Genomic DNA, 27,325 nt, shown 5'->3' with positions numbered 1-27,325 from the left:
GCGGCTTATGTCAGTGCTCTGAACTGACCTAAAGAACAATAACTACAGGTCCACACTCGCCCGCCTTCGGCTCTCCCGCCTACCTCTGCTCATCAGCCGACAAGTCTCGAGCGCGTGAGAATGGTGTGGGTGGTCGAGGGCACGCTGCAGAGCACGTCAAGCGGTGCGTACATACTTTCACACACTCATTGAAGCCACGCTGACCCTGTCTCGCTCCCTCCCTCGCCCACAGACGGCTCCGAAGTCTTCCCCGACCCCACCTCTCACTACCTCCGTCCCTCGCGCCTCTACCGCGTCGGCCGAGCAGGGGGCGTCCGCGCTCCCTCGAAAGCGGGCCAGAGCAAGCCCGGACCGGCGTCGAGGAAGAGGCCGTATGATTTCAGGATCGCGAGTTTGAGCGTGTCGAAGGAGGGGTTGGCGGAGTTTGAGACGGGAGGGGAGGAGTGGATGCCTGTGAGTCCGCGCTTACGCTTCCTTGAGCTCATCTGCGCACGTCAGAGAGCTGACGAATCGATGGATCGTTGGCGTGAAACAGGAAGACCGCCCCGAACTGCCGGCAAACAGCCTTCCCTACCCTCTCACCGTCACCCTGCACAAGCGGTTCCTCCTCAGGCGCGGCGATGACGAGCCGGTTGAGCTGGAGCTGGACGATGGCGCGGTGACGGTCGAAGTGCACGACGGAGATTACTTGCAGGAGAGATCGAAGGGATACTGGTTCCAGTGCGTCCTCTTCGGCTTTCCTCTCTGTCTTCGGTGTACTGACCTCCCTCGCTCGCGACGCAGGTTCAAATGGGTGCCGACCAACCTGTGCTTTTCGAATGCCTCGTCGGCCGACAAGAAGAAGCATCGTGAGGCCGCAAAGGCGCTGGGTCAGTCTGTCCCGCTAGACCAGCCGTGAGAAACCCCTGACATGCTGCGGAGACAGGCATCAAGGTCGCCTACCGCGACACCCACCCGCACCACACCCACTTCATCGCGAAGCGCTGTATCCCGAACGCTCTCCTCCTCCGCGCCGCCATGCATCTCACCCACATCGTCTCGCACGAGTGGTACGACGAGCTTCTCTCCGTCACTACCGCGCCCGCCTTCCCCGCCGAACCGATTCCCGTCCGTCCCGGCCCGCCGCCTGAAGGAGCGTCGAAGGAGGAGCTTACGGCGCACGACAAGGAGGTTTCGCGGTACGAGAAGGAGCTGCTCGCGATGAACGAGGACGTCGGAGGAGACCCGACCCGCTGGTGGGGCCACTGCCACCTCGAGAACGACTGGGACGGCGCTTGGCCGAGCGAGACGGACCCGAAGAACCTCCCGGCACCGTTCGAGCACTTCCAGCCGACTGTCTGGGCGAAGAACGATGCGAGGGGTGACTTGTTCAAGGACGTGCTGGTCGTCGATTTCCGCGGACGGGAGGACGCGGTGCGTCCGATCCCGCACATTCGGGGGAGTTTCGCTCACACTCTTGTCGCAGGACAACCATGCAGCAGAGCTCGTCACTCTCGGCGGCGGAAGCTTCTTCGCTTGCAACGTCTTCCAGCAGGACCCTCCGCCTTCGACGGTCTCTGACCTCCTCGATGCCATTACTACCTTCAAGACAGACCACGGCTTGAGCGGCGGTAGCAAGATCGCCATCATTCCGCCTGCGGGCGTGTTCGTCGACGAAGGAGAAGAACCGGGCGGAGACGGCGCCGAACAGCGGAAGGAGTTGATCGAGGACCTCCAGCGAGCGTGAGCTGCACATTTCCTCCTGTTCGAACGAGCTCGAGACTGACTCGCTCACATCACAGCCTCCGCGTCGGCAAGGTCTGCAACACCGATAACCGCGAGATTGCCGAAGCGATCTACGAGGTCGACCTGACGCCGCTGCAAGGTCCCGAAATGCCGCCTGAACAAGCTGGCCAAGCAGCGTCGACCCGTGCGCTACTATCATCGCTCTCTAGCACGACTAACGCTGACACTTCTTCCTCTGCGCAGCTCGCCAGACGCAGCGTACCCAGGCATCGCAGTTTACGCAGGCGACGCCTCCCTTCCCTACCGGCGGAGTGCCCGGGACGCACCCCGAGAGCGTCTACGGCGAAGGGTCGACTGCGGCTGGTCCCGCACCAGCGGCTGACAGCTCGCAAGCGCAAGGCTCGTCCACGCAGACTCAGCCAACAAAGAGGGTGAGTTTGAAGTTTTCTTCGTTCTGCGTGATTCTCAATTGACGTCCTTCGTTGCTCACGCAGCTCACGCGCCGTGCTCGTACTGGGCGCACAATCCTCGACAACCTCTTCGAAGACGAGGACGACGATGCTTCCGGCTCTTCGCGCCCGCTCACGCAGGATATGGACGGCGAACTCGTTACCGGCACCCTCGGTTCGACTTCGGCCGGCACGTCGGCCGGCGCTGCCATGGAAGTCGACGCGGGCCGGGAGGCGTCTCCTGCAACGCCGGCCCAGGCGCCGCCTGCGACAGGTCGTCTGCGGCGCCGTGCGGGCCAGAAGACCGCAGTCGACCTCCTCCTCGGCGACGACTCGCCCGAGCAAGACCGTGGCGGTACGCAGAGCATGCACGAGGAGCTCATGCGGACGAAAAAGACTCGCGAGGAGCGGCTCAAGGCGATCGAAGAGGAGGACCAGCGTCTCGCTCGCGAGGAGATGGAGGCGAGTCAGGCCGCGGCGAAGAAGGGCAAGGGCAAGGGTCGCGCGGGCGACGAGGACGGCGGACGCGCCACAGCGGCAGGTCGTCGAAAGAGGGGAAGGAGCCCAGCTCTCGGCAGCACCGATGAGGACGACGCTGAACCTGCGAACAAGCGTTCGACGAAGAAGACCGGCGATGCGCCTCTCGCGACCACGAAAAAGCGGTCGCGGGCGGCCAGTCGCGATCCAGGTGCCTCGGCCTCGAGCGAAGACGATTCTCGGACGGCTCGCAAGAAGTCCAAGGCGCCCGAGCAGACTTCGCCAGCGCCCGCTCCGAAGAACAAGAAGGAGGCGGCCGCGCTCAAGAAGGCCGAGAAGGAGGCTCGCGAGCGTGAGGCCGCACGGCTCCTTCAGATCAAGCCGACGAAGCGCAAAGGCGCCGAGGTCGATCGCGCCTTCAACGAGGATTTCAACGCCCTCAAGATCGTCAAGCCCGTCATCAAGCACATGCCGCGACAGGACCATCACCGCATGAATTGGGAAGAGGAGGACTCGGATGTCGAGCGCGACCGCCTCATCTCGGCAGACCAGGAGCGCCTCATTCGCCGTCAAGCAGACGACAGCGACGACGAGGACATGGACCCCGACAACTGGAGGCGTCCGACGCAGGCCATGTTCGTCATCAAGACGCTCGACGTCGAGCACAAGCAGCGCCCTCCGCCTCGCACCGACATCAACCTGGACCCAAAATGGGCGGGTCGCCCCAACTTCAAGAAGTTTCGGGTGCGTCTTCCGCTCTCACACTATGCGACTGACCGCTGATGCCGGACGAGCAGCCGAAGAACTCCAAAGCGCCGCGTCCTGCGCTTGCAACCCGCCCGCAAGTCTCGCTCGTCCTGCCGGAATCCGTTGACTTTGGTCTCGGCCCAGGTGCGTCGAGCGTCTCTATTCCGCTCGCACTTTGACTGACGCCGATGCGATCAGGCTACAACGAGCGCAAGGGAACTGCCTTCTCGCAGGTGCAGCGTGCGGACGACGAAGACGACGAGGACGACCTGTACGAGGCCATGACGACCTCGAAAGGCCAACTCAAGCTCAACTTCCCGTCCAAGACTGCCAGCAAGGCCAAGGCGTCGACTTCCAAGGCGTCGACGTCCAAGGCCAAGCCGAAGGCGAAGGGCAAGGCGAAGCGAGTTGCGGATTCGGAAGACGACGACTCGGACGCCATGGGCAGCTCGAACACGGTGCGCGGCGACGACATGGAGATCGATGAGCTCGACGACGACACCGCGACGCAGCGGTCGACGGCGAGCGGACGCAGCGGCTCTCGCAAGGCGCCTGCGAAGCGCGCAGCCCCCGCCCGTAAAGCCGCCCCCGCGACCATCATGATCGACGACGACGATTCGGATTCCGATTCCGGGCTGACGTTCAAGGTGCGTGAAGGTTCCCCTCGCGTGGCTGTTCGCCGACGATGGCTTCGTGCCATGCCGGTATCAGACGAAGCCCGTCCCGATTGTTCCGCCCCTTCCGCTTCTGATGCGCTTCCCCTACTTCTCTCTGACGCAACAGGGCTTTGGGAAGAAGGCAGCGAGCGGGCGTGGTCGTTGAGGAAGAGGACAAGGGGAGGGGTGGTCGCTTGGTCCATCTGCCAATCTTACTCTCGAACTCTGCTCGCCGTTCGTCCGTCCAGATACCACCTCTACGAGCTCAGCACCCCATTTCCAGTGACGCTTTCGACGCCTCGAGCCCTCAGTATGAGCCGCGCGACCACCGGTCCGGGTAGGGTCAGCAGCGGAGGCGCGACGTCTCGAGGCGGAGGACAAAGGGAAGTCGACACAGCGCTTGGCTCCCGAGCAGGCAACTCTGATCTGAGCGGAGGCTCGGATATGGTCGCAGCCTTTGTCCTGCGATCGCCTTGTTTGGACAAACAAGCACCCGACGGAGAAGCGAGGGCCTCCTCGCGAGGAAGAGGAGGGTCGTCCTGCCTTCTCTCCCGCCTTGCTCAGGACGCCAGCCTTCTTTTCGCTTTGTTCGCTCACCCTACAAGAGCTCAGATCTCTGCCCGGCGACGTGCATCCGCTTCGACGGCGTCTCTCTTCCTCTCGCATCCTTCGCTCGACTCCAAATTCGTCAATCCTTGGCGCTCCCGCCCTCGCCTGCCTCCCGAATACCTTCCACCACTTGCACTCGACGTCCAACCATGGCCACCGTCGCCGCTATCCCCATTCCCATGCCCATCTCTCCGCTGGACGACCGGCACACGCCCATCCTCTCGACGATTGACCCCTCCTTCTCGCCCGGCTCGCTGCACCTCCAGCCTTACACCAAGCCGAGCACGTCTCCCTCCAACACCTCTCCGATCGGGTCCTTTTCGTCGAGCGGGACGTCTTCACCGCAACTCGCGGTTCCCATGGGCTCGCGGAACGAGAAGGTCCCGTACGACGGTCCTGGGACGGCCGTCTACGTCCGGCAGCCAACTCGCGCACAACTGGTGAGTCTCGCTGAAGCAGATTCTCGTGCTCGGGCGCCCGCGACGACAATCTGGCTAACTCTGTCCCCTCTCGTTGATCTCAGCGGGAGAACAACAGCGTGTTCGGCTCGCCCTACCGGCCTTACTACTACCAAGATCCCAGCGGCAAACCCTTCATCGACATTGACGGAAAGGAGTGCGGACCGCGGTGGATCTACGTCGACCCGAAGGCAGGTCAGGACGAAGAGGGTCGCTCGTCCAAGGTCGGCTGCTGCATCATGTAGCTTCGGCGGCGCACGGCGCTTCTCCCCAGCTATCTATCGTACATTCTCGAGCAGTAAACCCCTTTCCCTTTCCCCTGTTGTGCCATCTACGGCCCGGTCTCGTTTCGAGGAGGGCGCGGGCCATGTATCCTGGTAGTCTCCCTTTCTCCTCGCATCCCGCAATCAGTTCTATTTGTTCGCGCATTGCAGCAGCGCGTAATTTAGAGCAAGCAACGTTGCAAGCAGGATTTTCGTTGGTCCGACTACTCCCTTTGTCCTTGAGATCAAGCCTCACCGATTACGGCGGCAGCGCTGGCAAAGGACGATATGGCAGCGAGTGCAGGCCTGTGAGGGAGACGAGTCAGCGCCTTCAATACACGTCGAGCGTACAAGAATGGCAGGCAGACAGAGTGGAACAGGCGGACGACAGTTCCGCAAGTGTCGCAATACCTGGACCCTCCTTTGCGACGGAAGCGCGCATGTCTGCACTCGATGCCTTGAAGCATCCGATCTAGCGCCTCGTCATCACGGTCGACGTCTCCACCCTCTTCGCCGTGAGCGATGTCGCGGTGCGCCTCGCGGTAAAGTCGCCTCTCGTCCCAAATCTCGCAGGTGCAGGTCTTCCACTGGGCGAGGCAGAGGAAGCAGAATTCGTGGCGACAGCGGCAGGTGCTGTAGGCATCAGGCAAACGTCAGCGGAGAGGGAAACGAGCTTGAGAAGGTCGACGCTTCGACACTCGCTGCTGCTTGCCGAAGAGGCGGCGAGAGGCAGAGGACTCACACATGCCAGCATCCAGTAGCTAGGTCGATCATACGCCTGCACCGCGGGCAACGCTTGCACTGGTGGTCGCGCTCGGGGACGCGCGCCGCCTCGTCGTCCGCACTCGCGCCGCAAAGACCGAAAGCCCCATGCCAAGGGGCTTTGCACGCTCTGCATGTCATTTGTCCGCACCTGTCGCACTGGGCGCTCACCCTGACGGGACAGGCGGGACCGAGGAAAGCGGAACAGGAGGCGTTCGCGCAGTAAAAGCGGTCGACGACCGAGTACTCGCGCATGCGGGAGCGGTAGTTGGCGAGCTCCTCGATCGAAAGATGTGGCTGGACAAAAGACAGTGGGATGACGGAGCCGTCGCAGCGAGGCGGGAAGAGTGATTCGTCCTTGGCGGCGGCGAGAAAGAGGTCGCGGAGGCACCCGCGGCAGTATCGGTGTTTGAGGCTGCAGTAGACCGGGATCGTCTCGCTCGGCTTGAAGTCTTCCATGCAGATGACGCAGGTCGCCGTCTCCTTTGGCGAGAAGGTTTCGAGGGAGCGAAGATACGAAGGTCCGGCGGAGGTGGACGCGATGGGGTCGGAAGGTGCGGCGGACCGGTACGACACCGCATAGTCATCGTCAGAATCGGGTTCGTCGGCCGCGAGACGCAGAGCAAGCTCGTGATCCTCCCTTGCCAGCCGCTCCTCCTCAAGCAACGCCTCCAGGATCGGAGTGTCCGTTGCGATGGCCGCTGCAATGCTGTGCGCGATGTTATCATCGTCGTACAGCCGCGCAAGTCGAGCGAGCTCCTCGTGGTAGACGTCGAAAGCCACCTCCTCCTGGTTTGGGCTGGTCGACTTGCCCTTCCTCGCGGCTGAAAGCTGGGCGATGTCGGCCTTCTGCAGTTCGAGAATCAAGACCAAGTCCTCCAGCGAGAGGTCTGCAGCCATGGCGAGGAGTCTGTTCAAGAGTGAAACGTCGAGGAGGAAGAGGAGAAGAGTCGTTGATCGCAGACTCGCCCAACGGTCGCGCACCGAGCTCCGTGGCACGAGTCGCCCGCTGCAGTGAGAGGAAGGGAAGAAATGTTGGGCAAACTCGACAAACAAGGAAGCGAGGGTCGGTCAATGGCGCTCTTGCCTGCGCCTTTTTGCAGCGGGATATAACAAGGGTACACGACGGGGTGCAGGCGAGGGAGGAGAGCTGCGATACGTGGTGAGAGCGTGCGAGAGAGGAAGGGTGGGCTGTAGAGCGCCTCCGGATATCCCGAATCTATTCCCAAGAGTCTATGATCCGATCCGTCTTTGTTCTTGTTCACTTCTTGCGCGTCAGGACGTCCCGCGCGATCTTTTCCAGTGCATCTCGTGCGTCGGATTCGGGCAGTCGTCGGATCGCGTCGATGGCCGCTTGCGAGTGCTGCTCGGCGAGGGTGAAGGTGCGGGCGGCGCCGGAAGAACGCAAGATGAGGTGTTTTGCCTGCACCGACGACACAAGCGTCCACCTCGAGAATGTCAGCATCATGACACGCTCGACGAAGCGGAAGACGCCGGACGCACCCGCTCGACGTCCCCCTCGCGCTCAAACTTGCGCTCGATCAACTCGCCCAACTCGGGGTACTCGTCCCACGCGTACAGCGCCGGCGCCGTTGCGAGTCCGAGCTTCAAGTCTGCGCCTCCACCGGGCTTGCCGAGGTCTGCGGCTGTCGCCGTGAAGTCGAGCATGTCGTCGATGAGCTGCGGGAGAAGCGTAGATTAGTACTGCACGGGTTGCTGGCGATGACCGAGCACGACTTCGCAGAGTCTTGACACGCACCTGGAACGCAATACCCAGATTCCGTCCATACTCATACGCGATATCCTTGACCTTCTCTCCCTCCGCCCAACCCTGCTTGACGCCGCACCCACCCAGGACAGTCGCCGCCCGTGCGTTCTTAGCGATGAGCGACGCAGTCTTGAGGTACGTTTTGCGCATGTAGTGGTGGAAGATTTCGGGTGTTGGGCCGCGGCCGGAGAGAGAGGAGGCGGGGATGATGGAGGGGTTCTGTGTGGACGGGGAGGAGAAGGAGGCGGGCGAGGCGGCGGTTGCGGTTGGAGAGGTGGTCGAAGAGGCATTGGGCATGTTGCCCTTCATTTGCATGACTTCGCCCTCGACGAGGTTGGCCAGGACGCTCGCGACGAGTTCGACAACCTCGTTGCTGCCGAGTCGAGAGAGCGCGAGTGACGCTCGCGCGAGGAGGAAGTCTCCTGCCAGGATCGACAGCTTGTTGCCGAAGAGTGAAGGGGCGGAAGGCGCTGCTCGTCGAGTTTCGGCGAGGTCGATCACGTCGTCGTGGAGGAGCGAAGCGACGTGGATCAGTTCGGTAATCTCGGCGAGTCGTCGCTGAGTCGGGAGGATCTTGAGCGAGGCAGAATCGGATGTCGAAGGGGAGGAGGCGGACGGGAAAGAAAAGGCGGAAAGCGGGTTCTTGAGGAGGTCCCTCGCGCGCTCGACCATGGTCGGGTTCTCATCCTGCAAGACCTCCTCCTTCTCGAGGGGCTCATCAACGCCCATCCCTCTCCCTTCCCTCCTCGCCTTCTCCCTCTCGTCCTCTCGCTCCCTGACCTCGTCCCACCTCGGACTGATCCCGTTCGTCGCCTGGCTCATGAGGAGGATGATCATCGGCCGGACATGTTTCCCCTCGGCCTGGAAGTAGTACTTTGCGATCGTGTCGAGTGCGGGGTGCTTCGACCCGAGGAGGGACGTCACGTTCGCTCGGAGGAAGTTCATCTCGGAGGAGAGCAACTTGACTGGATCGGCGAGGCGGACGCTCGAGCTGGCTGTTGGGATGGCGGACGAGGTTGAGGAAGGGAGGGCGGTCGTCCAGGCGGACAGGCGGGACGAGGACGACGCATGGCGACGGGTGCTGCTCGACGATGAGGACGACGAGGCGAGAGCTGGAGGCGGCGTCGGCGGGCTCGGGCGAGTCCGCGCGGCAGTTGCGAGCCGTGCAGAGCCTCTTGTCAAGCACGGGCGAGCCATCTGGGCCGTCTTGGAAGCGTGTGAGCGAGTGACAGGAGCAGCGGACGGAGGAAGAGCAGCAAGGATGAAGGAATCGGTTACATCGAACAGCTCGGGGTGCTTGCTTGCCTTGCTGTACACTCTCGTAACAGTCTCGTAGAGGACTTGCAGAAGCGAGCGGAACAACCGGAGGCAAACTCGCAATTCCGCCGACTCTCCTCCTCGATCCTTCGCTCCTTCGCCCTCCTCAAGACCCTCCTCCTCCTCAAGCGCAATACGAGCCTGCTCTACTCCTTCCTCCAAGTCAACTCGACAACCTGACTCCCATCCTCCGGGTACTCGGGCAAATTCAGCCCAAACCTCTCCGCCAACTCGCTGTTCCCGCACAACACCCGCAGAGTCGAGTCAGCTTCCCGTCCCTCGAGAGGAGCGAGACGTAAGAGGACGTGGGACGTACTCGGGAATGAACCGCCCGCCGAGAAGGTGTTTCCCGCCGCTTTCGACGAAGGATTTGACGCCTTGTTTGGGCGCGGTGAGCGAGAGGAGCGAGTCTGTGCGATCGCCAGATATCGGAATCAGTCTACTACTCTTCCTGAAGGAGAGACCGAAGGAATGAGCATCCGAACGCACCGGGAGTGAACCCATCGCCTGGGTTTCCGTCCACAACGTCCCATCCAGACGGGATGTCGACGCTGAGGATGGGCTTGGTAGTCTTCTTGAACTCCTCTAGGACGGTGATGAACGGTGCGCGGGCGGGAGGCTGGAAGGAGAAGCCTATGCGACCAAGCAAGCTTCGTCCATCAGTTCCTCCTCTCCTGAGCGGAAGGAAGGGAACGAGGGAAGAGGCGGGGGCACACGCACCAAACACGCAATCCAACACGACATCCGTGTTCTCCATCGCCCTTCGGAACGCGACGTCTTGCGCGTCGGCGGCCATGGGGAAGCTGGAGCTTGAGTGTGCGGGAGGGGCGATGAGGGGGAGGTCGAGGTTCTCGCATTGTTTCTTTAGGCGCTGTGGGAGTGCTTGGGCGTCAGAGGAGAGCGGGGAGGAGGGAGAGATGGGACGAACGTAGAATATCTCGCCGCTCGACTCCTGCGAGAGGGAAAGGTCAGCGAGCTTTTCCCTCGCGTGAAGCGCTTCTCCACGCATACCTTAGGGTAGAAGACGCTCGGCGCATAGCCAAAGTGGTCTGCGTGTCGTCATCCAGTCAGCGCGAGCCTCTCTCGCCCCCTTCCCTTTGAAACCCACACAAATGCCTCGCCGCGACGAGTCCGTCCCCTCCCTGGTTTCCGGGTCCACAGCACACCAGCACGCGCTCGTTTGTACGCTTCTGCTTGACGCCGTTCGCATCGGGCGGGAGTTTCGGTCCGAGAGGGTACAGGCGGGCGACGGCTTGTGCGACCGACAAGCCTGCGAGTTCCATCAACTGCCGCGGGGAGTCAGCGTGCGTCTCTGGAGAGTGGAAAGAGAGTAGAGACGCACCTGGTCGAGCGAGAATGCGCCCTTGTCGTCTCCGCCCATGAGCCATGCGTCGATGTCCTGCGCCTCTTTCGCCGAGATGTACTTTGGCTGGCGCGGTGCGGGTGCGCGGAAGGCGCCTGTCCACCAAGACTGTGAGTCGTGCCGTCGTCTAGGGGAGCGGGAGGGCTCACCTGCGATGGACGAGAGGAGGGACGACATGGCGAGGTGACGTCGAGGAGGACGAGCGAGACGAGCGAGTTGAGCAGAGCGTCGGATGAGCAGGAGCGTGTGTGAGCAGCGAGCGAGGGCAGCGAGTGAGCGAGTCTGAGTGGCCAGCGTGTGAAGCGGTGGAAGCTGGCCCAGTACTGCAGGAATCTGGACAGCAGCAAGTGCATGCAGTCCAGTGCGCAATCCCATCGACACGTGTCGACATCGCTCCCCTCCTCCTCCTGAAGTTGCATCTCTCACACAACAGCTCGCTTTGGACAGGATGCGCTACGCACTGCTGCCGCTCTCGGCCATCGTCGCCTTGCTCGTATCAGCAGAGTCTGCTCCCCAGTTCACCGTCCGTCCTCGCGCGACTCCCCACTCGACCGTTCCACGTCCTAACCCTCGCTCTCCCACAGCCCTCGTCCGTACAGGGCGTCTTTGTCGAGCAGTTCTCCTCAGACGTCATCGGAGACCGCTGGAGCCCTTCGCGCGCGACAAAGGAGGAGAAGCAAGGCGAGGTGCGTCCGAACCGCCGTTTCCGCAGCGTTCCACCCGCCCAGTCTCGCACGAGGGCTGACGAGTTCCCGTCGAATGCGCACAGGTCTTCTCGTACGTCGGCAAGTGGAGCGTCGAGGAACCCACCGTCTTGCCCGGCATCCCCGGCGACGCAGGTCTCGTCCTCAAGACCAAGGCCGCGCACCACGCCATCTCGGCGCCCTTTGACGAGGTGTTCGACCCCGAGGGCAAGACGTTGATCGTCTCGTACGAGGTCAAGTTGCAGAAGGGACTCGACTGCGGAGGAGCGTACATCAAGCTCTTGACGGACAGCGATGAGGTGCGTCACGAGTTCTGTCTCCTTTCACCCTGCTTGCTGGTCACTGACGGCGTCATTCACACGTGCAGGGCATCCACGCCGAGGAGTTCAGTGACAAGACGCCGTAGTACGCTACGGTTTCGCTCTTCTACGCCGTCTCAGCCAACTGACACTTTGCCGTTTCTGACCCGCTTCAGCACGTTGATGTTCGGTCCGGATCGCTGCGGTAGCACGTCCAAGGTTCACCTCATTGTCCGCCACCGAAACCCCCTCTCGGGCGAGGTCGAGGAGAAGCACCTGGCGGCCCCGCCCTCTCCGAAGCTCTCCAAGACCACGGCGCTCTACACGCTCCTCATCCGCCCCGACCAGACCTACGAGATCCGCATCAACGACGAGAAAGTTAAGTCGGGCTCCTTGCTCGAAGACTTTGCGCCGCCTTTCAACCCGCCCAAGGAGGTGGACGACCCCTCGGACTCGAAGCCCGAGGACTGGGTCGAGACGCCCAAGATTCCCGACCCGGACGCCGTCAAGCCCGCAGACTGGGACGAAGACGCGCCTGCGTCCATTCCCGACCCGGACGCAGAGAAGCCCGAGGACTGGCTCGAGGATGAGCCGACGACTGTTCCGGACCCCGAGGCGCAGAAGCCGGAGGAGTGGGACGACGAGGACGATGGTGATTGGATTGCGCCGATGGTGCCGAACCCGAGGTGCGAGGGCGTCAGTGGGTGCGGGCCGTGGAAGAGGCCGGAGATTCCTAACCGTGCGTCTCGCTCGATTCGCTTCCGGCCTTGTGTGCTCTCCTCGAGCGAAGGCACTGATTGGTTCTTCGGTTTGACGATGCAGCCGAGTACAAGGGCAAGTGGTTCGCGCCGCTGATCGACAACCCCGAGTACAAGGGGCAGTGGAAGCCTCGCAAGATCCCGTGCGTTCGCGTTCTCGCTTTCTCCTCTACAAACAATTCCTGACGGTGTTCACGCGCGCAGCAACCCGGACTACTACGAGGACCTCACGCCGGCCGACCTCACTCCCATCGCCGGCGTCGGTTTCGAGTTGTGGTCGATGACCGACTCGATCCTCTTCGACAACATCTACATCGGCACTTCCGAGTCTGACCTCGCTCAATTCGTCTCCGAGACTTACGCGATCAAGGCGCCGCTCGAGGCGGCGCAAGAGGCAGCTGAGACGGCAAAGGAGGAAGCCGAGTCGGAGAAGGCGATGAAGAAGCTCAACTTGGGCGACGAGCCGGACTACAAGGTTGATCCGGTTGGGTGGGCGAGGTTCAAGGCTCAGCAGTTCTTTGACGAGGCCGTCGTCGACCCGAAGAAGGCGCTCGTCGAGAACCCGCTCACGGGCGGAGTGCTCGGCGTCGTCTTTGCGTCTATCATCGGCATGATCGGTGTCCGTGCGTCCTCACGCTCTTTTCTTGTCAACTCGAGTCCTCACTGACGTCCGCTCATCGCCGCGCGCGCAGTCCTCTCCCTCGTTCTCCCCGCCGCCGCCTCGACTCCCACGGCCCAAAAAGCCTCTGCACGCGTTCAAGACGCCGCCTCGACCGCCTCTGCAAAGGCTCAGCAAGTCGTCGACGAGCAGGTCGCGCCTGTCGCCGCGGCGGGCAAGGAGAAGGTTGAGGAGGTTGTTGAGGGAGTCAAGACGAGGGCTACGAGGGCGAAGAAGGCGGCTGAGGAGAAGCAGAAGGAGGAGAGCTCGTAGGTGACGAGTGAGAGTTCGCTTGATTGGTTTAGTCGGAAAGCGAGGAAGGGAGGAGGCGTCGTTTTGGAACCGCAAAATCCCCTTTTTCTCTCGCAAGTCCCGGTTCCTTCGTCACTTTGCAATCTACACGTACAGTCGTTCTTGGCATCCGTCTCTCGTCGGACGCTCGTAGAGAAGAAAGAGAACGACTGAATGCAAAGGGAGCGATACAGGACGCCTCCGCCGCTCTACAGTTCCTTGTACCGCATCGCCGCCGCGACCGCCTTGCCCACCGCAATCTTGAACTTGCGCCTGTGCCTCTCGCTGTTGGTCCTGACCCGCTTGTCACTCGGCCGCTCATACCGATCGCGCTGCCTCAACCTCTGCCGAACCTGGTTCTCGTTCAGCGTCTTGTTGAGCAGCCTGTACGCGCGAGCGACGTCGCCGTCCCTGACTGGAACGGACCGGGCAGAGTTGGTCGTCGTAGGCGGGGAGTACTGAACGGGAGTCGCGAGGCGCCAGATCTCGTCCGGCGTCGAGGGGCGGACCTGGACCGACTTGGGCGAAGGCGACGAGCTCATGTAGCCGAAATCGACTTGGGCGGCGTCGTAGGCGGGTCCTCGGCTAGCGTAGCTGGGGGTGCGACGGCCAAAGGGGGAGGAGATGGGCTGGCGAGGGAAGGCGGAGCTGTTCTGGCTCCCGCGGACACCTGGTCGCAGGTGATTCCGCTCCCGTGCTGCCTCCTTCACTTGCTGGATGACACCGTCGAGGCGAGCATGTGCCGAGTCGGCAGATGGTGAGGGCGAGGGAGAGGAGGATGAGGAGGGGTCGGGAGAGGTGACGGGGGTCGAGTACGCCCGAGATAACGTGTGTGCCGGTGCGCAAAATGCTCGGGCAGGCTGCAGGCGCGCTGCTGTGCGGATGGTCGCGACGAGCGAGTTCATCTGGGAGAAGTTGGGATCAGCGGAGAGAACGACGGTGCGGGCGGGCAAGCGGGTTGGCTTGGTAGGATCCTGGGTACTCACAGTGGTCCTGCGCAGGTCCAGCGGTCCTCCTGAGTCCCGTGAAGCGGTGGAAGCGGTGTCGTCCTGGGCAACCTGTTCGCCTCGCTCTCCTGGCTCCCACGACACGCCTTCACCCGCTCGAAAGATGGCAGAAGACATTCGACAGGTGCTTGCGACTGCTCTTACTCCGCCTCGCACGCTAGCTGATCCGCCGCTCGCGTCGCCCAGGTCCTCGTGCAGCTCCAGGCGCAACAAGTCGAGGCGTCGCGACAGCTCTCCGCCATCCGCGCCCAGCTGAACGCCCGCGAGCGTGAGAAGAAGCTCACGACGTTGACGCTGCGCGAGATCGAGCAGCTACCGCGCGACCCGTCGCAGACGCAGGTCTACCGCGGTGTGGGGAGGATGTGGGTCCTTTCGCTCGCTTGCAAAGAGAGATTTGGCTGAGCTGAGTTGCTGGACGACGTGCAGGTTCGTGCAGGAGTCGAGGAACAACATCGAGAATACGCTGAGGGCCAAGATGAAGGAGTCGACAGAGGAGGTGTCGGTTCTCGAGAAGCGGGCAAAGGTGCGTGGGCGTCTCTTGCGCTTGGAGGATGCTCAGTGAGAGTACCACTGACGCTTCAGATTGCATTCCCGCTGCAGTACCTGGAAGGCGAGATCACCACCGCCCAGAAGTGCGTCCGCAACCCTCTCCTCGTCGACTTCGCCCCTGACGTCTTGTCCATCCTGTAGCTCTCTCCGCGACATCCTTCAAGAACAAGCCGCACGACGATGATGCTACCCCTTCCGTCCAGGCCTCCCAGCATCCCCTTCGCACCTGTCTGTACAGAACCTCGCAGTCGACCTGTACTCTCCCCGTTCCCTCGCAATCCGGTTCTCAACGATACCTCCGCCTTCTCTGCTCTGGGCTGTGCACAGCGCTGCTCAGCTCGGAGCCGCTGGCAACCTCCATCAAGATCAGTTGTGGCTGGATTACGGTTGGATCGCTTTCTCGCTTCACGCTATTTCCTAAGCCGACCTCTCTCCTAGTGAAAAGGTAGAAGGTACTGCTACATTGCTACGCTCGTTTTGGCTGCATAGGCCAGCGTCTGTACACAAGGTTATGAGCGCGAGCGTGCGGGACGCCTAGTACGCAGACGGGTTGGTCGACAGCGTACCGCCGTCGACGGGGAGAATGACGCCGTTGGTGCTGCGGCGCAAACGAAGGCGAGGAGAGTCAGTACGCAGGGAAGCAGGGGAAAGGAGGACGTGTACGCACTACTGGCCCGCCCGAGACGCGAGGTAAAGGATCGTGCCGCCCATGTCCTCCTCACTTCCTGCGCGACCAGCTGGCACGCCGAGCGACGAAGGGTCAAAGTCCTCGAGCGAAGACTTGTTCTTGTCATCGCTGTCTCCCGCCGTCATCTCTGACGGGAAGACGCCTGGAGCGATCGAGTTGATGCGCACGCTGGAGGAATCGGCCGTGTCAGCGGGTCATTGCCAGTCAGAACGAGAGACACGCACCCAGTGTGCGCGAACTCGGTCGCCATCAAGCGCTGGAGGTGGTTGGCGGCGCCCTTCGAGGCGTTGTCTATCGAAAGAAGGGGATCAGTTTCCACCAACCGATCTCGCGGGACAACGAACTCACAGGCAAAGTGGTTCTGCGCCTTCTTGATAAGTCCCGAAATGGATGTGGTATTAATCACTACCGACTGGTAACGTTCGTAGATCGCGCGTCCGGCCGGGTCGGTGCCGTTCGTGAACTTCTGAAGGAGCGGGAGGAAGGCGACGGTCATGAAGAAGATGCTGTGGACGTTGGTGCGGAAGACGTCGTCCCATCCCTCGACGGTCTGCTCGTCCCACAACTTCTGGCTCAACTCCTCGACAGACATCTTGTCGTCCATCTTGGTGACTTCGCCAGAGATACCGGCGTTGTTGACGAGGATGTGCAGGCCACCTTCGCGCTGCTTGATCTCGTCGGCGAGGCGCTTGACGTCCTCCTTCTTCGTAACGTCGCCTTGGAGGCTGCGCGACGGCGGGAGTTGGTTAGCTCAGCCTGCCTCCTTTCCCACACACCGTTGTGCACACTCACGCGATGATTTCTCCCTCGATACCATTCGAGTACGTCTTGACAACGTTGTCAAGGACCTCCTTCCTCCGCCCACAAATGTAGACGCGGGCTCCGTTCGCCGCCAACGCCTGCGTGGCCATCAACCCGATACCGGTTCCTCCACCCGAGACGAGTGCTGTCCAGGGCGAGGGAGGGATCAGCACACGAGTCGACGTCGAGAGGCTGAGAAGGTCAGAAGGTGCGCACCGACGAGTCCTTTGACGCTGAACAGACGGTTGGCGAGGAAGTGTGCGGACGACATCCTTTCTAATGTCGATGTGAGTGTGCGGAAGGAAACAGAGCAGCGCTGGTGAGCTGAGCGAGCAGAGAGACGTTGACGTCGCTTCCTCGCTCCCCGCGACCGAGCCAAGTCCCGAGCCGACGGACCGCCAGTGTCGCGTGCGCTGAGAGCAAATTTCTGAATCGAAGACTTGGACAGCTTGCGAACGGTTGGAGGAAGCGAGCGAACGACCTGCTCCTCCTCAACCTTTTCATCTCGACCGGTTTCTCATCTCCTCTCTCCTTCCTCTCCTCTCTGCACTCTCCGGCGTCTCGCTCGTCGTCGTGCGAGCCACCTAAGCTCCTCATCTTCGCCAACGAAGCACCCAGCAAACCCCGGCGGACCTCACCCTCCCTCCTCCTCCTTCCCCGCTATCAACCAACACCAACCCAGCATGCTCGCCCGCCTCGCCATGACGGCGCTCGCAGCCCTCTCCGCGACTCCAGCACTCGCGAAGCTGCAGTCGATGCGCGCTACGATCCCTGGGTCGCTTCATCAGGTGCGTCGAGAGGCGCTGGGCCGGGGTCCGCTTCTCCGCTGCGTACGAGTCGGGCGCGGGGAGATGCTGGTCGGAGGCGTGCGGCTCGCTGAAAGCTTTGACTCAATGCGCGCAGTGCGAGCAAACCAACCTCTTCTTCTTCGACACCTCCAACACCCGCCCCCTCTCCGTCCTCTTCCTCCCAAGCTCTCAAGTGCCGGACTCGCTTCGGTCCGGGACGACCACCGTCAGCGAGGCAGAGAAGTACAGCCCTGTGTTGGCGCTGGAGGGGATTGAGACGCCTGATGCGCAGCAGTACGACTTTGAGTTGCAGATCAAGGAGGGTGAAGTTGTAGAGGTGCGTTTTTCCTCTTCTCCTCGCCCAAACTCCCTCTTGCTGACAGTTGACATGGATGAACAGCTCTTCGGCTTCCTCCCTGACGGATCAGGGAAAGCCCTCTCCCTCACTCGCGCAATCACCACTCCTTTGCCCGGCGCGACCAACTGCCTCAACAACGTCCCTACCTCGTGCGTCCTTGCGCTCGCTTCTGACTGGCTGGATACTGATGCTGGGATTTGTGTGTGGCAGGATCGCGGGCGCGGGAAGTGTCACGACTGCTGTGTCGGCAAGTCAGCCGTCTGCTTCGAGCGGAGCTGGATCGAGGTGCGTCGCTTGCGAATCGCTCCTGTGGCTGGTGACTGACTAGAATTGACATCACTGTCACTCAAACACTCGCAGCTCATCCTCGACCTCAAAGGCAAGCTCGTCCTCTTCCTCCGCACCTTCCTCCGGCTCGTCCGCCTCTTCCGCGTACTCGTCATCTCCCTCTGCGCCTTCCTCGGCCCCGAGCCCGTCTTCCGCAGCTGTCAAGGGCCACGCCGTCGACCCTGCGATACTCGCTGGCTGGAGTGCGGCAGTTGCGGGAGTTGTCTTTGTTGCGAGCGGATTGCTATCGTAGTGCGCGCTGCCATGCAAGAAGGTTGCGATCGCCGGGAAAAGATGCGCGGCAGGAGTCGCGTTCTGACTGGCTGGGAGGGGACGATGCGAGGCGCAATCGAAGAGTTCGAGGCCTTCGCCTGGGTTTCCACCCGCCGTCACTCGCTCGCACGCTCGCAGGAGCGCACTGCTCTGCTGAGACTCGCACACACACACGCTCACGCCTACACACGCACTCTCACCCACCCTGCACCCGCATGCTGGGCACCGACGAGCACAAGCCGTCGCTCGCCTCGCCGTCTGCATCCTTCGCGTTCGACATCCAGCCCAAGCAGCTCATGCCCCAGCAGCTGCCCACCCAGCACCAGGCTGACGGCGGTCTGCTCACCACCGAGCCACTCCACGCCATGCCCGCACAGCGTGTCGAGGCCGCCGGCGCGTCGACGACTTCGTACGAGCCATGGCAGCAGCACGCTTCTCACTCGGCGGCGGCGGCGGGCGGGCAGGCCGGGCGGTGGTACGAGGGACATGCGGCGCAGAACGGGGGTGCTCACACGGCAGAGCACGCGCAGCAGCAGCAGCCGTACGCGACGTACACGCCGACCCAACACCTCCCCACCCCCGTGCCTTACCCGACCTCGCAACCGTCGGCGCTCGCTGCGTACACGGGGTGGCAGAACCACGGCCAGCACGCATCCTACCAGCCCTACCACCTCCCGCCCATCGACGCGCCCAGCTCGCAGCCAGCCGGCGCACAGTACGAGCAACCGGTCACTCCCGCTCTCTCTACTTATGCCCAGCAGCCGTATCCGCGCAGCGACTCGTACGCTCCTTACGCCCAGCAACACTCGTACTCGAGCTCTCACTCGGCGACGCCAGGCGACACCCCGCCCGCGCACCTCTCGTCGAACGATGCGTACCGGCCTCCGCCTTTCAACCTCTCGCTCCCGTCGATCGCCCAGTCTCTCCCGCCTGCGTACGGCATGGCAGGCTACGGCCAGGCGCCGATAGACCACTCGAACCCGGCCATGGCGCGGTACGGCCCGCCGCAGCCGCACGCCGCGACGACGGACGCCAACGCGATCCCTGGGCCGTCGACCGCCATGTCGCTCTCCCACCCGCGGTCGATCACCCCTCTCGCGCCATCTGCCCCGCACTTGAACGCTGCGGACGCCCCCCGGAACGGCTTCGAGGACGGCTTTGGCAGCTCGTCGGCGCGGCAGGGACAGCAGGGCGGGTCGAGCGGCACCCCCAAACGCAAGGAGCCGAAGGACGCCGCGACTCGCAAGTACCAGTGCAGCGAGTGCGACCAGAAGTTTGCGCGGCCGAGTGCGCTCGCGACCCACATCGTGCGTCGCCGGCTTCTTGTCCGGGAGAAGATCTCCCCCCTTGCGAGACCCTGACGCTGATCTTTTCTTCGACAACCCTCCACTTTTCTTTCTCCCTCCTCGTCCCAACCAGCTCACGCACACTAAGGAAAAACGTGCGTTCTTTCCCGCGCGCTCGGTGTGTGCTTGGCCGGGAGGCGCTCTGGAACTGACCGAACCCTGTCTTTGCCCACTCTCACAGCGTTCACCTGCGTCACGTGCAATCGAGGGTTCGCGGTCATGTCCAACCTTCGGAGGCACTGTCGGGTCAGGGTGCGTGCTGCCCACTCGAACGATCCCTATCGCCAAGAAGACGCGCTCACCTCCGCCCGCCCGCAGAATCACGCACTGGCGCCGTCGCAAGAGTCGTCGCACGCCAAGCGGACCGACTCGGCGAGCGGCCACCAGCAACGAAGGTCTAACGACTCGCCTGCGACGCACAGCAACGGGTTGCAGTCTGCCCCGCCCGCCGTGCCCCATCACCTCGTCGACGGCCACGGAGGCGGACACCTCGGCATGAGCCCGCCCTTACAGACCGCAACATCGTCGTTGTCGCTCCCGCCTCTTCCATACACTTGACGACCGCTCGCAAATCTCCGCGCCTGATTCCGGATTCTTCTCTCTTGCAGTGCCGTACATCCCCCGTTCATTGTTTCTACTCTCTTACGATCCATCAAGTGTCGCTCCCTGTTGTATTGACATCGCAAACTTGACGCCGCCGCCAATTCCGACCCGAGACGTCCGTCGTCCAACTTGGCGAGCTGCTGTCCGCTGCATCCCCTCGCCCGCACGGCTTGCTTGCGTGGTGTTCGCGTCTTGCTAGGCTTGCACGGCTGTTCAGAGACCGCTTGGACCGGCTCGAGCGCAAGCACTCGCTGCGAGCGTCCGTCCCCCTTCCCCTCGGCTCCCTCGTCGCTCGACCAACCTCTCCGCGCCACCACACCCCTCCCGCGCCTCGCCGAGTAGATCAGCAGGTGCATTAGGCAGTCGCAGAGGACCAGGCAGGGTTCAGACGAGGTGCGCTGTCCTCGTTGTCGCGTCAGATCGCCGACGCACCACTGAACCCCTTCCATTCGCTTGCGCCCGCGTCCCCCTCCTCGCACGCAGCTTCGCGCGCCCTGTTCGTCCGTCCAGGATGTCCAACAACCCATTCAAGTCCCCTGCGCTCGGGAACGAAGTCGAGCTCGATCCCATCTCATGCCCGGACCTCGCCTCCCTCCCTCCCTCGATCCCTTCCCTCTCAACAGACGACCTCGTCCCCTTCCTCCGCGCGCGCCTGCTCGAAGGTCTCCCCTACACGCACATCACCCCTCGCGTCACACTCGCAGTCAACCCGTTCCAGTTTGTGCATGCGACGAGCGATCAGGCGTTGGCGGACTGGAGGGCTGAGTATGCGGATACCGGTGCGGATGGAGTCAGGGGCAGGCTGGGACCGCATGTTTGGGCGACGGCGCAGAGGGCGTATTATCACATGTGCAGGACGGGGCAGGATCAGGCGATTGTGCTCAGGTGCGTTGCGAGACCGCTCCCAGGTGTAGGAAGTCCAGCTGACTGGGTTGCGTCGACTGTAGCGGCGAGACGGGGTCGGGCAAGACTGAAACGTCTCGTCAGGTCCTCAAGGCGCTCATCGACATCGCCGCCCCGCCAACCGGCAAGAAGGGCTCGAAACTCTCGACCTCGATTCCCGCCGCCTTCTTCATCCTCGACTCGTTCGGTCACGCCTCGACCATCTCGAACTCGAACGCATCGCGGTTCGGACGCTACACCGAGCTGCAGTTCAACGAGAAGGGTCGATTGATGGGCCTCAAGGGCCTCGAGTACTCGCTCGAAAAGTCGCGCGTGGCGTCTACCCCAGCGGGCGAGCGCAACTTCCACGCCTTCCACTATCTCGTCGCCGGCGCAGGGCCAGAAGAGCGCCAACACCTCCACTTTGACGCCCACACCTCGTTCCGCTTCCTCGCCCAATCTCGCTCGTCTGCCTCGTCCGTCCAGTCCGACGCGACCCGCTTCAGCCAGCTCAAGGAGGCGTTCAAAGCGGTCGGGTTCCCGAAGAAGGCGGTCGCGTCAATCTGCCAGGTCCTCGCCGCCATCTTGCACCTCGGCAACCTCGACTTCCACATGGACCGCTCGCGCAACGCGGATTCGGCCGTCATCAAGAATGTGCATGTCCTCGAGACGGCTGCCGAGTTCCTCGGCGTCGACTCGTCCGAACTCGAGTACGCCTTGACGAACAAGTCGACGCTCGTCGGGGGCGAGGTGTGCGAGGTCTTCCTCGATGCGGAGGGTGCAGCAGCGAACAGGGACGACCTTGCTGCGACGCTGTACGGCCTCGTCTTCAGCTGGATCGGCGAGTTCCTCAACGAGAAGCTCTGCCGCGACGACTTCACCACCTTCATCTCGCTCGTCGACTTCCCCGGCCCGATTCAGCACGCCACCTCTCACCGCGACGGCCTCGGCGTCGAGGCGTTCTGCTTCAACCTCGCGGCCGAGCGTGTGCAGGAATACATCCTCGAGCAGCTGCACGAGGCGAACAAGGCCGAGTACAAGGCGGAGGAGCTCAGCTTGCCCGGCTTGGATGCACGATACACCAGCAACGCCGAGACGGTCCGCCTCCTCACGCACATGCCTGGCGGCCTCGTCCACATCGTCGACGACCAATCGCGGCGGCGAGGCAAGACGGACGCGACGATGCTCAAGGCCATGTCGAAGCGCTGGTCGAACCACCCGTCTTTCTCCTCGCGTGACGGCGACGAAGCGCAGGGCCGGCCTGGCACTTTCCTCGTCTCGCACTGGGACGGGCAGGCGACCTACTCAACCGAGAACTTCCTCACCGACAACTCGGCTGCCGTATCGCCCAACTTCGTCACCCTCCTCGGCGGTTCGGCTCCTCGAGTCGGCGCAGATGGCCGCTCGACTCCCGGCGCTCGCGATGCGCTCTCGACAGGCGGATCGAGCTTCTCCTTCATCCGCCAGCTCTTCGCCAGCGGTGCCCTCCAGACTGAGGTCCACCCTCGGAGCGAGCAGACTCTCGTCGCCGCGAGCCAGAAGGTTGGCCCACGGCGTGCACCGTCGACTCGTCGTCCGCGCGGACGCAACCCGTTCAGCGACTCGACCGGTGCGGGCGGAGAGGCGGAAGCGGCAGTCGGCGACGAGGCGGCGCAAGGTCCGACTCGCTCGGTTGTGCAGGAAGTCAACGACTCGATCACCCTCCTCCTCAATACCCTCGCAACCAGCCGCTCATGGTTCGTCCTCTGCCTCCGACCGAACGATGCGCAGCTCCCAAACCAGGTCGACACCAAGCTCTTCAAACACCAGATCCGCGCGCTCGGGCTCGCCGAGCTCGGTAAGCGGTTGCAGGGCGAGTGGGCCGTCAACCTCGAGATCCGCGAGTGGTGGGAGCGGTATGGGCAGCTGCCGGTGCTGGCAGAGGAACAGCAGGCGCTCGGCGCGCTCATGTACCGCGACAAGGCGGTCAAGGTGCGCGAGCTGCTTGGTTTCAGCGATCGCGAGATGGCTGTCGGGAAGACCAAGGTCTTCCTGAGCGACGCCGCCTTCCGCTACCTCGAGGACTTCCTCCGCGCCGAGGAGCCTGAAGAGCAGGCGCACATCCGAGAAATCATGACGCGCTCGGCAGCGACGACCTTGGCCGAAGACCCGTACTCTCCCTACGCCTTCCCCGAAACACCGACTCTCGGCGCCTACAACGACGACTTCGCCAAGACGACCTCGACGGCGGCGCTCCCGCTAGTCGACCGTAAAGGCGCATCCGCCTTCGAGGACGACGAGTACGAGTACGAGCGCAAGGAGTACCTCGGGGAGGACGACTACTTCAGCAACCCGGCAAATCAGCTCGTCGACGAGGAGCAGTCGCTCGCCCCTTCCGGCTACACCTCGTCGCGACCCATGTTCGACTCGCGAGGGATGCCGGAGAAGCAGGAGATGATGTCGAAGGACGGCAAGGAGGGTCAGGAGACGGTCGAGGTCATTCGCATGAGCCCCGCTCGCAAGCGGTGGGTCGCGCTCACCTGGCTATTCACCTGGTGGGTGCCATCGCCATTGTTGAGCTGGTTTGGCGGGATGAAGAGGCGCGACGTCCGCATGGCTTGGCGAGAGAAGCTGCTCATCAAGTGAGTTTGCCTGGCGTCTTTCGTCACACGCATCCTCTCTACTGATGCCTTGAGCTACCCAGCATCCTCATCTGGCTCCTCTGCGGCTCCGCCATCTTCGTCATCGCTGTCCTTGGTCCCCTCATCGTGCGCTCCTTTCGCACGACTGCCACTTCAAGTTTACTGACGCAAAGCCCTTTCGCAGTGCCCGACTGAGCACGTCTACAACACGCAAGAGCTCAACGATCACTCATATACGAACGACCCCTCGCACATGCTCGTCGCCATCCGCGGCGAAGTCTTCGACTTCTCGTCATTCGCCCCGCGGCACATTCCCGGTCCTTCCGTCATTCCAACGGTACGTAGCCTCCCGATCATCACGCAAGAAGCTTACGCTGATCGACTCATGCTGTGCGGCAGACCACCATTGAGAAGCTCGGCGGCCGCGACTTGACCGACTACTTCCCGGTCCAAGTTTCGGCGCTCTGCAACGGCGTCGACGGCAGCGTCAGCCCTTGGATCACCCTCGAGTCGGCCAACATGTCTTCGTCGATCCAGCAGGTCGCCAAGTACCATGATTTCCGCGCCTACACGACCGATGTTCGCCCCGACTGGTACTACGAGAGTGCGTGCCGCCTCCATTCTCTCAATTACTTCTTGCTGACATTTGCCTTCGCGCGCAGCCATGGTCTACATGCGGTACAACTACCGCAAGGGCTTCATGGGCTACTCGCCCGGCACGATCAGGAGCGAGGCGAACAAGAAGGGCCTCAACCTCGCCATTCTCGACGGCAACGTCTACGACTTCTCCGACTATATCCAGAACGGCGGCGGCGGCATCAAGGTCCCGGATGGCGCAGCAGTTCCTGCCGGCACGTCGCGCCAGTTCATGTCCGACGCGATTGTCGACCTCTTCCGCACCAAGGCGGGCACCGACATCTCCAGCTCGTTCCACTCGCTGAACTTGCCGGCCGACGTCCTCCAGCGACAGCAGATCTGCATGCGCAACTTGTTCTTCATCGGCAAGGTCGACAACCGCAACTCCGCCAAGTGTCAGTTCTCGCAGTACCTCCTGATCGTCCTCTCGTGCCTCATGGTCGTCATCGTCGGCTCCAAGTTCCTCGCGGCACTCCAACTCGGCCGCAAGCGCAAGCCGGAGGACTACGACAAGTTCGTCATCTGCCAGGTCCCGTGCTACACCGAAGGCGAAGACTCGCTCCGCGCCTGCATCGACTCGCTCACCAAGCTCAAGTACGACGACAAGCGCAAGCTCCTCTTCATCATCTGCGACGGCATGATCGTCGGTTCAGGCAACGACCGCCCAACGCCGCAAATCGTCCTCGACATCCTCGGCGCCGACCCGACCATCGACCCTGAGCCCCTCAGCTTCCTTTCAATCGGAAACGGCGACAAGCAGCACAACATGGCCAAGGTGTACTCGGGACTGCACGAGGCGGGCGGTCACATCGTTCCCTACGTCGTGGTCGTCAAGGTCGGCAAGCCTACCGAGCGCCACCGTCCCGGCAACCGCGGCAAGCGCGACTCGCAGATGCTCCTCATGCGCTTCCTCAACCGCGTCCACTTCGATTCGCCGATGGCTCCCGCCGAGCTCGAGATCTTCCACCAGATCAAGAACGTCATCGGCGTCAACCCGTCCTTCTACGAGTACCTCCTGATGGTCGACGCCGACACGACTGTCGACCCGCTCGCGCTGAACTACCTCGTCGGCGGCTTCGTCGAGGACCGCAAGATCATCGGACTGTGCGGCGAGACTTCGCTCGCGAACGCCAAGGCCTCCTGGACCACCATGATGCAGGGTGCGTACGGTTGCAGTCTCGCTTCTCACACACGGCTGACGCATTTTTGCGCAGTCTACGAGTATTTCATCTCGCACTACCTGACAAAGGCTTTCGAATCGCTCTTCGGCTCTGTCACCTGTCTTCCCGGCTGTTTCTCAATGTATCGAATCCGCACGCTCGAGCACAAGCCCATCCTCATCTCGGACGCCATCCTCGCCGAGTACGGCGAGACCAAGGTCGAGACGTTGCACGTCAAAGTGCGCACTGCTGCCTTTCCTCGCCGTAGCGGTGCTCACCTCCTTCCCCCTCGCAGAACCTGCTCTCGCTCGGCGAGGATCGATACCTCACGACCGTCATCCTCAAGCACTTCTCGCAGTACAAGCTCAAGTTCACGCGCTACGCCCAGGCGAAGACGATCGCGCCCGACGACTGGAAGGTCCTCATGTCGCAGCGTCGCCGCTGGATCAACTCGACCATCCACAACCTCTTCGAGCTCCTCTTCATCAACCGACTCTGCGGCTTCTGCTGCTTCTCGATGCGTTTCGTTATCCTCGTCGGTGCGTCCCAGCTCCTCTGCTCTCACCGGCGAGTCTATCAGCTGATTCTTCCTCCTCCCGCAGACCTCGCCTCAACCCTCATCTCGCCTGTTACCGTCGCCTACATCGTCTACGTGCGTTCTCCATAGAGAAATCGCGACTGCCGCCAACGCTGACTTGTTTTCTTCGTCTCATCCTGACAGCTCATCTACATGGTTGCGGGCGAACACAAGCCGCTCCCGACGTTCGCCCTGATTATGATCGGAGCTATCTACGGCTGCCAGGTCATCATCTTCGTCCTCCACCGCAAGTTCGAACACATCGGCTGGATGCTCGTCTACATCGTCGCTATTCCCTTCTTCTCGTTCGTCCTCCCGATCGTCTCGTTCTGGCAGATGGACGACTTCTCGTGGGGTTCGACGCGCGAGATTGTCGGCGAGAAGGGCAAGCGCCTGCTCGTGCACGACGAGGGCAAGTTCGACCCCGCCAGCATCCCGCTTCAGAAGTGGTCCGCCTTCGAGGAGGAGCTGTGGCAGCAGGGCGACAACGAGTCAATTGGCGAGATCATCGAGGCGTCGAAGCGCGAACACGAGGCGGCGTCGGCGTACGGTCAGCCGTACGGAGCGGCCTCCGCCCGCGACATCTCGCCATACCGCTCGGGCGAGTTCCACGCGCGGTCCACAAGCCAGCAGCACTTTGGCGGCGCGCCGAGCATCGGTGTGCTCAGCCAGCACGAGCTCGCCTCGTTGCAGGGCTACCAGCCTCATCCCGGCACGCTCGGCGGGCGCCGCGAATCGACGACGAGCTACTTCGCCGCCAACGCCCTCGCGCAAGCTGGCATGTACCCTTCGGCGAGTTACGACGACTATGCGGCTCCGGCTCGCCCGAGCCACACCTACTCCCGCTCGGGCGACCAGCTCGTCTCGCTCTCGCAGTCGCCTTCGCGTGCCGCCTCGCCCGCCCCCGCCCCGCTCCGCCAGCACGGCCACCTCCCCTCCGACGAACAGATTGCATACGACGTCCAGGAGTACCTTCGCCAGGCCGACTTGACCCAAGTCACGAAGAAGAAGGTGCGCGAGGCGCTCGAGGCGGCGTATGGCGTCCGCATCGAGGGAGACAAGAAGACGCTCGTCAACAACGTCATTGCCGAGGTGCTCGGGCTCGAGTAAAACGCCCGGACGGACACTCATACACCTCACGACCGCTTGCATTTCGTTCTTTCTGCCTCTTCACGCTCCGCCTGTTCTTCCGGGTTAGATTCGTTTCAATCACAGACACTTTCATTCTCTGCACCATCCATCTTGCATCGTGTAGCTCTGTTCATTCGCCATCGAGCCTCGAGCGAGAGAACCAACAGCGTGCGGTGTAGGAGAGAGCGCACGAAAGAAGGAGAAACGGAAACTGCAGATTACATCGCCTTCTTGACCACCTCCCAAGCTCGACACACATGAAGCCTCGCTGACA

General features: G+C 62.5%; 12 protein-coding genes across 12 annotated transcripts; 7 read left to right on the top strand and 5 right to left on the bottom strand.

Annotated features, from left to right (window-relative positions):
- Window positions 1–120: 120 nt before the first annotated feature.
- Window positions 121–4,220, top strand: RHTO_00467 (BRCT domain containing protein; the record flags this gene model as incomplete). The annotated part of the gene is made up of 12 exons (XM_016414151.1): window positions 121–163; window positions 233–453; window positions 536–720; window positions 784–869; window positions 926–1,413; window positions 1,466–1,722; window positions 1,782–1,909; window positions 1,969–2,156; window positions 2,220–3,395; window positions 3,449–3,542; window positions 3,597–4,045; window positions 4,182–4,220. The coding sequence occupies 12 exons, from the start codon at window positions 121–123 to the stop codon at window positions 4,218–4,220; spliced, it is 3,354 nt and encodes a 1,117-aa protein (XP_016277158.1).
- A 592-nt stretch (window positions 4,221–4,812) lies between these two features.
- Window positions 4,813–5,366, top strand: RHTO_00466 (uncharacterized protein; the record flags this gene model as incomplete). The annotated part of the gene is made up of 2 exons (XM_016414150.1): window positions 4,813–5,103; window positions 5,187–5,366. The coding sequence occupies 2 exons, from the start codon at window positions 4,813–4,815 to the stop codon at window positions 5,364–5,366; spliced, it is 471 nt and encodes a 156-aa protein (XP_016277157.1).
- Window positions 5,367–5,629: 263 nt separating this feature from the next.
- RHTO_00465 (IBR finger domain containing protein) lies at window positions 5,630–7,046 on the bottom strand (the record flags this gene model as incomplete). Its single annotated transcript, XM_016414149.1, has 2 exons — window positions 5,630–6,017; window positions 6,127–7,046. 2 exons carry the CDS (start codon window positions 7,044–7,046, stop codon window positions 5,630–5,632), a joined length of 1,308 nt encoding a protein of 435 aa, XP_016277156.1.
- Window positions 7,047–7,407: 361 nt separating this feature from the next.
- RHTO_00464 (hexaprenyl-diphosphate synthase) lies at window positions 7,408–9,111 on the bottom strand (the record flags this gene model as incomplete). The annotated part of the gene is made up of 3 exons (XM_016414148.1): window positions 7,408–7,569; window positions 7,650–7,826; window positions 7,906–9,111. The coding sequence occupies 3 exons, from the start codon at window positions 9,109–9,111 to the stop codon at window positions 7,408–7,410; spliced, it is 1,545 nt and encodes a 514-aa protein (XP_016277155.1).
- A 266-nt stretch (window positions 9,112–9,377) lies between these two features.
- RHTO_00463 (uncharacterized protein) lies at window positions 9,378–10,771 on the bottom strand (the record flags this gene model as incomplete). The annotated part of the gene is made up of 9 exons (XM_016414147.1): window positions 9,378–9,465; window positions 9,548–9,641; window positions 9,721–9,864; window positions 9,952–10,102; window positions 10,160–10,183; window positions 10,243–10,280; window positions 10,340–10,517; window positions 10,574–10,689; window positions 10,744–10,771. 9 exons carry the CDS (start codon window positions 10,769–10,771, stop codon window positions 9,378–9,380), a joined length of 861 nt encoding a protein of 286 aa, XP_016277154.1.
- Window positions 10,772–10,945: 174 nt separating this feature from the next.
- Window positions 10,946–13,286, top strand: RHTO_00462 (calnexin; the record flags this gene model as incomplete). The annotated part of the gene is made up of 9 exons (XM_016414146.1): window positions 10,946–10,977; window positions 11,042–11,117; window positions 11,179–11,280; window positions 11,364–11,597; window positions 11,666–11,703; window positions 11,774–12,336; window positions 12,420–12,498; window positions 12,560–12,978; window positions 13,048–13,286. 9 exons carry the CDS (start codon window positions 10,946–10,948, stop codon window positions 13,284–13,286), a joined length of 1,782 nt encoding a protein of 593 aa, XP_016277153.1.
- A 227-nt stretch (window positions 13,287–13,513) lies between these two features.
- Window positions 13,514–14,209, bottom strand: RHTO_00461 (ribosomal protein S21; the record flags this gene model as incomplete). The annotated part of the gene is made up of 1 exon (XM_016414145.1): window positions 13,514–14,209. The coding sequence occupies one exon, from the start codon at window positions 14,207–14,209 to the stop codon at window positions 13,514–13,516; it is 696 nt and encodes a 231-aa protein (XP_016277152.1).
- Window positions 14,210–14,414: 205 nt separating this feature from the next.
- RHTO_00460 (prefoldin subunit 1) lies at window positions 14,415–15,044 on the top strand (the record flags this gene model as incomplete). Its single annotated transcript, XM_016414144.1, has 5 exons — window positions 14,415–14,435; window positions 14,498–14,673; window positions 14,738–14,834; window positions 14,912–14,943; window positions 15,002–15,044. 5 exons carry the CDS (start codon window positions 14,415–14,417, stop codon window positions 15,042–15,044), a joined length of 369 nt encoding a protein of 122 aa, XP_016277151.1.
- A 350-nt stretch (window positions 15,045–15,394) lies between these two features.
- RHTO_00459 (tropine dehydrogenase) lies at window positions 15,395–16,620 on the bottom strand (the record flags this gene model as incomplete). Its single annotated transcript, XM_016414143.1, has 6 exons — window positions 15,395–15,458; window positions 15,528–15,716; window positions 15,773–15,839; window positions 15,897–16,273; window positions 16,341–16,494; window positions 16,566–16,620. 6 exons carry the CDS (start codon window positions 16,618–16,620, stop codon window positions 15,395–15,397), a joined length of 906 nt encoding a protein of 301 aa, XP_016277150.1.
- Window positions 16,621–17,032: 412 nt separating this feature from the next.
- RHTO_00458 (uncharacterized protein) lies at window positions 17,033–18,075 on the top strand (the record flags this gene model as incomplete). The annotated part of the gene is made up of 5 exons (XM_016414142.1): window positions 17,033–17,137; window positions 17,253–17,474; window positions 17,538–17,644; window positions 17,706–17,780; window positions 17,856–18,075. 5 exons carry the CDS (start codon window positions 17,033–17,035, stop codon window positions 18,073–18,075), a joined length of 729 nt encoding a protein of 242 aa, XP_016277149.1.
- Window positions 18,076–18,310: 235 nt separating this feature from the next.
- Window positions 18,311–19,999, top strand: RHTO_00457 (zinc finger, C2H2-type domain containing protein; the record flags this gene model as incomplete). The annotated part of the gene is made up of 4 exons (XM_016414141.1): window positions 18,311–19,402; window positions 19,515–19,536; window positions 19,623–19,693; window positions 19,760–19,999. 4 exons carry the CDS (start codon window positions 18,311–18,313, stop codon window positions 19,997–19,999), a joined length of 1,425 nt encoding a protein of 474 aa, XP_016277148.1.
- A 556-nt stretch (window positions 20,000–20,555) lies between these two features.
- On the top strand, window positions 20,556–27,030 carry RHTO_00456 (chitin synthase, glycosyltransferase family 2 protein; the record flags this gene model as incomplete). Its single annotated transcript, XM_016414140.1, has 10 exons — window positions 20,556–20,929; window positions 20,992–23,547; window positions 23,610–23,673; window positions 23,732–23,884; window positions 23,947–24,151; window positions 24,210–25,343; window positions 25,398–25,582; window positions 25,639–25,882; window positions 25,946–25,995; window positions 26,065–27,030. 10 exons carry the CDS (start codon window positions 20,556–20,558, stop codon window positions 27,028–27,030), a joined length of 5,931 nt encoding a protein of 1,976 aa, XP_016277147.1.
- Between the last annotated feature and the right edge of the window lie 295 nt (window positions 27,031–27,325).

Source organism: Rhodotorula toruloides, assembly GCF_000320785.1.
Source record: "Rhodotorula toruloides NP11 unplaced genomic scaffold Scaffold1, whole genome shotgun sequence".
Taxonomy (NCBI): domain Eukaryota; kingdom Fungi; phylum Basidiomycota; class Microbotryomycetes; order Sporidiobolales; family Sporidiobolaceae; genus Rhodotorula; species Rhodotorula toruloides.
The sequence above is the reverse complement of the archived record's forward strand: the minus strand, read 5'-3'. Positions and strand labels throughout refer to the sequence as shown.